General features: G+C 40.1%; 1 protein-coding gene across 1 annotated transcript in view; it reads left to right on the forward strand.

The window, feature by feature from the left end:
• Window positions 1–3,909: 3,909 nt before the first annotated feature.
• CHRNB4 (cholinergic receptor nicotinic beta 4 subunit) overlaps window positions 3,910–9,100 on the forward strand; it is a 13,337-nt gene continuing 8,146 nt past the window's right edge. The window contains exons 1-2 of the mRNA XM_063347202.1: window positions 3,910–4,139; window positions 8,821–8,966. Coding sequence (XP_063203272.1) covers window positions 4,085–4,139; window positions 8,821–8,966 — 201 coding nt within the window. The 5' untranslated portion in view covers window positions 3,910–4,084. The remainder of the gene's footprint in view (window positions 4,140–8,820; window positions 8,967–9,100) is intronic.

Consider the following 9,100-nt stretch of genomic DNA (forward strand, 5'->3'; position numbering starts at 1 on the left):
ACTGTGATTTTACCTGCAGAGGGCCACGTTGGATATTTGCAGAAGTTACTTGTAAGAAGTTCTATTTTTCAACCGATCAGAGAGCAAAGTATGCCTTGCTGCTGATGAGATGAGCCAGGCAGGACCTTGGCAGGTTCCCTCAGACATAAGGTGCTAGAAAACAAAAGTTGCCATGAGTTGACATTTTCTGCAGCAATTTTCAACCAGAAAGTGGCAACGGTAAGTCAGTCCTATGTGTTCTGTAAGGCCAGTATTTAACAAGCTGATCTGAAGTCCCTTATTGATTCAGTTTAGCCATGAGCTCACAACTACTGGAAACTACTTGTGGATTTCCACCTGGAAGCATTTATTTTTGCAGCAATCTCCCTATACCTGTACCATTAAGGAGGCCAGCTGCACCCCAGGCTGCTTCCAATTTGGAAGCTCCAGCATTTCTGACTGGTTCTTTCCTAACGCAAGTGGCAGCTTGAAATCACCACGATAAACCCACAAAAGAGGACTGCCAGTTTTCCTGGGTGCTTGGACATCTAGCACTCATCATGCACCTAGGAGCTCTAATACCCTAAGGCATGCAAAGCATTACAGCACCAGGAATAAACCCCCAGCCTGTTCAGCGGATGGCTCCCTGCCATGCTATTCCCGTGCTTGCACTGTGCATTAACATGCAAATCCAGAGTATCACATATGCTAATGTTTACCAAAAAGACTTTCCATTTCAGGATCTCAGCTTAATGAACAAATGGAATCCTGCAGCATTGCTGCGGGGAAAACAATTGCATAGAACAAGTGATGAAGGACTTCAGTGATCTGTCAGAAGGAACAAGAGCAAGTGAATGTCAACGGAAGGAATATGGCCAGAGAGAAGAAAACCACCTGTGGCAATTCTCTCTGTCCACCTCAGCTTCAGCAGCAAAAACAGTGCAATCAGTGAACGACCTCTGACCCTTTGGCTCTGTGATGGCCCACTGCTTTGGTGAAGCAATCCCAATCTGTTTTGTTATGCTTTGAGCTGCTGCTCAACTGTCAAGCGTCAAGCAGCGTAGATGGTACAAGCACAGTGACTTCAGGGTCTGTACATCTGTTACTCCTGTAACCGCTGCAAAAGCACTTGGCAGATGGAAGATTTGCCTTTGAGGAGAAATAGGTCAGATATCAGAAAGTAAAAACAGAGAACAGATGCAGTTTTTCTTCCCCAGCAGACTGGTACTTTGCTCAAACATACCCTTAGTAACTGAAGGCACAGCTCCATGAGAGCAACTCCCCGTACTTTATGAAAGACAACATTGCTCACAGGCTCAAGAGTGCAGCAAGGTCTCTGACAGTACAAGCCTCTGATGAGGTACAAGCCAAGCAAACTGTAGTGAGAAGCAAGAATTGGAGGGCTCAGGATAAACACTTTGCTTGGGGGACACCTCCTAGGGTTTGCGACTATTATGAGAGGGTAATTTTTTGTGGGAAGGCTCCGTTTCTACATGCTTTTAATTAAACGCTGGAGGAAAGCAGAGAAATAATGTTATATTTTCATGCAGTTAGTCTCTTCACATGTACTCACTAGGATTGCACTGGCTTTTTACATCCAAGTAGATGTCTCTACAATGACTGTTCTCCTGCATGTCTCACTGAAACCATTCTCTTCCCCCTCCGTTCCCACACTATTTTCAGGTAAGAATTCTAACTCCCATTTACAATCATAGAATGGTTTGGGTTGGAAGGGACCTTTAAAGGTAAACTAGTCCAACACCCCTGCAATGCGCAGGGACATCTTCAACTAGGTCAGGTTGCTCAGAGCCCCATCCAACCTGACCTTGAATGTCTTCAGGGATGGGGCATCCACCACCTCTCTGGGCAACTTGTGCCACTGTTTCACCGCCCTCATTGTAAAAAATTTCTTCCTCATATCTAGTCTGAATCTACCCTCTTTGAGTTTAAAACCATTATCTCTTGTCATATCACTACAGGCCCTATTAAAAGTCTGTTCCCATCTTTCTTATAAGGCTCCTTCAAGAATTGAAAGGCCACACTTCAATCTCCCCTGAGCCTTCTCTTCTCCAGGCTAAACAACCACAATTTAAATTAATTCCAGCTAACAGCAAATACGAGAGAAAAGGAAGTGATGAAAGTGCACACACACACAAGGGATCTCTGATACCAGGCTGGACCTAATCATTAAGATAAGCAACAAAACCAGCACATTTATGTTGGTATGGCTAACAATAAGGCAACCGTGTGCTGTAAAAAAATTTTGAGTGTACAAAAATAATCAACCATCAATTCCTACATAGTCCACAGAACTTATCATCTGAGATGTTTGCATAGCGTCGAGATGCAATAAATCCACCTCTAAACCAAGTGATCACATGTATATGTATAAAAGTTCAGTAGTTATAAGAGATCAAATTTTATATTTTTTAAAGTTAAAACCACTATAAACCCTGAGATATTATAACTGAGGGTGTTATATTAAATGTATATTAAAGGAAATTGTTTGAGATTGCAGGTGAAGAAAGGTGAGAATGTTCCTCATGGTGGAAGGCTGTGAGCTTTTTAAAGAACTACTGGGAATTCTCAGTGGAGGATATGGTATAGTTGACACACCTTGAGTTTTCAGAGTAAGGGAAGGCAACAGCACAAGCCACCTCATCAAAGATGACTTGCAAAAGCTTGTTATATCCAAGTAGAAGTCCATGCAGTGAGTGCTCTTCCATTTGCTTCACTGAATCCATCCTCCTACCCTAAAGAAATGAGTCAAAAATAATAAATAGTCTGTTTAGAGGAGTTACATAGATTGTAGATAGTGCAATTACCAAAAATTTGAGTACAGTCTTTACATACTGGGCTACCTCTGATGGCAGCTCCTTTAAAGACAACAAAGTTATAACATGCTGGCCTATTTAGTAAAAAAAAGGCAGCTAAAACATTTAGGGAGAAGGCAATGAGTTGTTCAATGCTAACACAAGTTGTTCAACTGACAACTTGCCTAAAAACAGCAGCAGGTGACCTTCTCCAAATAACCCTAGTCAGGTAGCAGCTGTGCTAGATGCAGAAGTCTGGTATGTTATGCTGGTAAATCAGGAATGCCTCCATCCCCGACAACAGCATCAGCTGTTGGGAGATGGGACAAGAGCAGAACTGCATACTGTGGCCAGCTGAAGCAGAGAAGAACCTCAATATGGAGATAAAACAGTATTTAGAAGATTAGCACCTTTTTTTACTATCCAGGCACTTCAGCCTCTCCTACAGTGCTTGCAAAGGGCATGTAAGATGTTCTTTCCCCTTCCTTCTACAGAAATCTTCCCATGGCAAGTCCCAAAACACATGATACTCTACACTCTGCTGAACCCTTCAGCTGTAAAAGATGACTTCCATAGAATTTCTCTAATGCTCCTCTGGAGTGTCTCTATAGCTATTGCTATTTCTCAACAGGCTGCTTTAGCTGTCTTTTAAAAATCCTGTCAAATGCTAACGACAACAAATTCTCTGTTCCTCCCTGCTGCTCCCAAAAAGCCTTTTGGAGTTCTAGTTTAGAGAGATCACATGTGTGGGCCTTGGAGTGGAAAAGAATTACCAGTAGGCAATCAACTTTTTCTCTTGACACAGAAAATGACCCTCTGCTAGGGCTGTAATTTATTGACATGTCTTGCACTAACAAGTCTTACGGCACAAAGTTATACCCAGCTCTGCCCACACAGCTATTCCCACCCATTGCACTTAGTAACCAGAAAGCCTTCTAAATGTTATCTAGAAGGAAGAATTAAGCAGTTGTGTTTTGCAGATCATGTTCCTTAGCTTGCTCTTTCATTTCCTCTTATTCAACATTATCACATTACATTCCCTCTTCTTATGTGCTTTTCCTCTTCACAAAGCTCTTTAAACAGCTGCAAAGGGGGAGGGACCACTATGCTCACGAAAACTCCACTTTGCAGAATGCTTCTGCCAGGTCCTACTGTCTGTCTCTTTCCAGGCATTTAATACCTCCAAGATTCAGGTTTGCCTTTACATCTCTTCCTTGTGCATCCCTGACAACAGATCCTACTGCCAGCTGTCTTAATTGAAGAACAGTAATCCACCTCTTCTTGTTATTGCCATGAGGAATACGTACACCCTCTTTCTCTTTGTAGTGGGCTCCTTTTATTTTAACGGTAAGTGATCTTTTCTTTCAGATACAGTTTGCAGAACAGCGATAGCTTTCGGGGCTAGGAGGTAGGACTGTGATATAAGCTCTCAGATTTGTAACTATCACCTTCGTAGGTTGTAGACTTTAAGAGGATGCATGAAATTGACTGTTTTAGTGTTGTTTCTGGCTTGTTTGGTATCAGCAAATCGACTACGATGGATATGGACAGACAGTGAATTGGACATAAAATGACAGAACAGTAGGAGATGACAATGATAATTGCTAAATAATATCCCTTTAGATGTTCCCAGCATAATCTGTGATGGGGAAAGCAGGTATTGTGCTGACTGAAATAATAAAAAAACGAACCATGAGATGAACCATAAATAAGACAGATACCATCCCTCTACAACTGTTGGCTCAAGTTCATATATTTTGCAAAGTTCATGCTTCCTATTTGTTTGATTAGAATGTAAATAGTTTAAATTAAGTCAAAATATGTAAATATATGCTAAAAAAAAAGGCAAACATACATTAAGAACATTTTCTTTAATCCACCAGGATTTCTTGCATACGTTTTAGCCAACACATGCAGCCCGATAGCAGCATGAAATAGTGCATTTACCACGGGAGCTTCTTCCCACGGAGAGACTCCCCTGAAGTGTTCAGAGTGAAACTGGCAGAAATTGAACTGAGACAAAAATCATATCTTTCCCATGATTACCTATTCATCCCACAGTTGTTTTGTTTCTTCAATCACTGAAAGGCAACTTTAGAAAACATCTGCTTTATAACAAATGAGAAGTGAGGGCCTACTTTAGATTCTTAGATTACACACTTTTAAACCCATTAGTATTTCCTTTTTATTTGCATTAATTGTGGTGTCTTTAACATACAGTCAATTCACCCGTACTTCCATTGGAATAATAAGCATTCCAAATTAGCATGCGTTGTTCTAAGAGGCTATATAAATCTTTTTACTCAAAAGTATGCTGAGAACTAACATCACAAAGTAATTCAGAGAAGAAAATGGGATTGTCTTATTGCTGCTTCTCACTTGCTCTTTACTAATTACAGATGGGAATTTGGTGTGTCACCATTGTCCTCAAAGTTATTTGTGAGAGAGGAAAGAACAAAAATGACAATATATGCTACAATATATTATTTCTAAACAAATGCTATTTCAACATTTGTTAAAATAAGTGGAGTCAGGAAATGGAGGAAACATGCCTTATGTTAAATTTCGCAGTTTAGACAGTGATAGCAGTGCACTTGCCTGTACTTGTCAGCATTGCTCCTTATTCTGTTCTGTGGCAATCACTCCAATATATTTGTTATTACACTGAAAATAAACAGCATAACACAGGATGACTAGTTATTTCAATTTATATATTTAAATTAGACCACGTAAATTGGAAAGTTTGCACAGGGGAGTGAATGAAGTCTGTGGTTTTGTTTCTTCCGCTGTGAAATTGGAAGCATCCAGATGCAATTTTTTTTAAAGTGGTCATACTCCCGCAGAGAAAGCAAACTTACTGCAGAATGTGTACTGCAAGTTATGTGGCAATTTGCTCTCCTTGTCATGGAGCAGATGTATAGCGTGTTCAGTGAAGCTAAAACAATTTCCCTAGCTCAGGATCCACTCCAGTGTGTTTTCTCTATTACTGCTTTTAGTAATAGAGAAAATACTCCACCCCCAAATTAGGACTGCTTCATCATTCTTGTTAAAATCATTTGTCTAAAAGCATCAGTCTGCCCTGGTGATTACTGCTATTTGGAAAAAAAACATTTCTGGTGATTACTGCTATTTGGAAAAAAAAAACCAGTTTGCGAGGGAAACTGTGCACTTCCATTTCTTCCAATTCTGAGAGGAAAAAGAAGAGTTTCAAATGCGTGGCTACTGACATCATGAAATGCACATTAAGATGAACCGAATGCCTGGTAATTTTGTTCTCATTAGGTGCCATCTGGTTAATATGTGGATTGGTAATAGAACATGGATTATAAAAATTATACAAGAATCACTCATTTTTACACGTTAATTACAGAGATTGGCTTTAGCAACCTTTAGGGCAGTGCACTGCTGACATCTAGTGGTATGTGATACAGGCATCTGAGTGAGATGAGAAAGTAGCCCCTTCGATCTTTATTTCTGACGATTAAGTTATTTAAAGGTTGGGATGGGAAGGCTATTTTATAAAGAATTACTCATTACAGAAACCCCTTCCCTAAGAACAGATAATAATTTCTTAAAGGGATTCATTATTTAACAAATCATTTTTTATAATTAAGTTGTGGCCTGGCATTCATCTGCATAAAGTTTATTGACAGAGTGAGTACTCCGAAATCTGAGCAGTTCTCATCAGACATGCAGACCCCACAGTATGGTTTGATTTGCAGACCAGACGACTATGATTGCTAAAACCAGGTTTCACAGAATAGGATTAATACAAATTCAGCATTAGCTTTCTGCAAACATTCTGCAGTTTCTACTTTTTACTCGCTGTTTAGAAAATACTCCATATGCTGGAATATTTACAGAAAAAGATGGCAACACAGTGAAAACATATTTAACTATTCAAACAAGAATTCGCTGTCTTTGCTAGCAGCATTCAGTGACCACTGTATGAAACAAACCAAATGACAATTTATTTATATTTGAATTATAGCCATCTGCTTATGTCACTTACATATGCAACAGCAGGAATGTTTGTTTAAAAAAAAGCAACAAACCAACAAAAACAAAACAACACACTAAAATAACTTTGAGCAAGGTCCTCTCTAGCTACCACAAGGCTTCTCACCTACCCTTATAAACACAGAACAATTCATTCCTAGAGTGCGGCCCCATTTTCTTCACAGTATCAAATTTATCCCTATCTTGATGGCAGTACGCAAGACAAAACCAGAATCTGGAGCTTAGCAAGGATCTGCATAGCTCTAGCTTGATAAGCCTCTGATTAGGCAGGTTTATATTGAGAATAAATGTAATATTAAAATATCACATGGTACTAGGGCTTTTATAATGACTTGCAGGGAGGTACAAAGCAAGTGTGAATCAAAAAACAAACCGACCTGAAAAACACAGATATATTCATCCAAATTTGTTTTCCCAAATGGCTTGGGAAGTATTTGAGAAGCCTATTCCAAAGAACAATGTTACGGTTAAGTATATGTGACAAAATTTGTGCTACCAATGCCACAGCATATGCTGGTCTTAAAAGAATTAAAACAAGCCTGGCGTTCATCTCAACCTTTCACCAAAGCTTGACTAAAAGCTGTTCTTAGATGTGAAAAATCTGTTCAATGATGTTTCCTTTTACATCTCTCCACTTTCTTACTGGATCAGAAACAAGAAGTTCATATAGTATTTTTTTACTCTGAGTGGAATTCAGCAGTACCAAGTTTCAAGAGAGACTTGTTCCCCCTAGCAACTTCCAGCCCAGTTCACACAGAAACGAGGTACATTCTCGAAACACACACAGACTTTGGCTGCTTATGTGATCCTGGCTTTTTGATGTCTGCCTTTCTCTGGATCTCATGGATATGCTACAACATAAAAAAAACAGAATAAGTTGGTGTACCAGAAATTTAAAATACTTGCATGGCCAGTGGTTTTTACTGTGTGCAACTGCTCTGGGGAATAATGAAGCAAGTATGCTGGAGGGACACTATCCTCATTTCTGCAATATCCAGGGTTGAGTTAGGTGCCCTTTCCTACGGAAGAATCATTCTATCAATTGGATTAGAATCTGTTTTCATTAACACCTGTGTCCATCACTGTCAGCTGTATAACGCAACACAGAATTACTTGACATACAGCAGGATCCCTCTGGGTCAATTCTGTTGGCAGGATGTTACCAAGACCTTAGTCACCAGTGTTAGGATGTGGTCAATAGTGGTTTGAAAAGCCCACTAGAATGGCTCTAAAAAGCACATGCAAGCACATGGGAACAGATGCGGTTACCTCTGGGGTTGTGCCATAAGCCGTTCTGCTCCATGGAGAATGTTCAGGCTTGTTTGATACTATCCTGCAGACATTATGTTTTGCAGTCACTGAACTCCAGCTTTGTCCATCAAAGATTTACAGTATTTGTGCTAGTCCATAAATCAGGTTTTGTTTCCACATGGAATAAGGCTTACATACTGCCTCAGGTTTTCAAATAAAATAATTCTGAAACAGAAACATCACTAGCTAGCAAAGAGCCCCCAATCATTAAAAACCCCGTATGACTCCTGCAGTTCATCCCCTGGTTTTCCCTACACAGATCAGAGCCTTTCACTTTGTACGTGTGCCTGCAACTGTGTCTCCTACAACACTAAAGAGAGAAGTCACAGCCAGACTCCCTGCATTTGGATTGTCGAAACAGTCTTCCCCTGTTATTAGGAGGGTGGTTTTCTCCCAGTTTCTATTTCTGAATGTATTCCCAAAAGCATCTATCAATTTGAACTTCACATTTTACTGTGAAAAAACTCAGAGGGTTCTGATTTACCTGCTTTGATGTATGCTCTGTGAAAGACCGACAACTTCAGCAGAACAGATCATGGTGCAAGCACTATATCCTTCTGTTCACACAAGCCTAGTCTTCAGAAAATCAAAAGCCCTCATTATTTCATGAAGATGATCGAATACACAGAAATTCTGTGATCCCTACATCATGTCACTCGGTCTCCCTTCTATAATCCTGTTATGTGATGTTTTACAGGAAGCACCGCAGCAGATGCTGAAGAAAAGCTAATGAACCACCTACTGAGTCCTGACAGGTACAATAAGTTGATTCGACCAGCTGTCAATTCATCCCAGTTGGTATCTATAGAACTGCAGGTTTCCCTGGCACAGCTCATCAGTGTGGTAAGTTCAAATTAGGCTATGCCTTTTAATTCATTACTACCTGCACAGCACTCTAGTGACAGAGATTGCATGCTCTAGTGACAGAGATTGTAGGGGGATTTTTTTGTGTGTGTTTATGGTTGGACTCGATGATC

This window comes from Chroicocephalus ridibundus, chromosome 9 (genome assembly GCF_963924245.1).
Source record: "Chroicocephalus ridibundus chromosome 9, bChrRid1.1, whole genome shotgun sequence".
In the NCBI taxonomy this organism is placed as follows: Eukaryota; Metazoa; Chordata; class Aves; order Charadriiformes; family Laridae; genus Chroicocephalus; species Chroicocephalus ridibundus.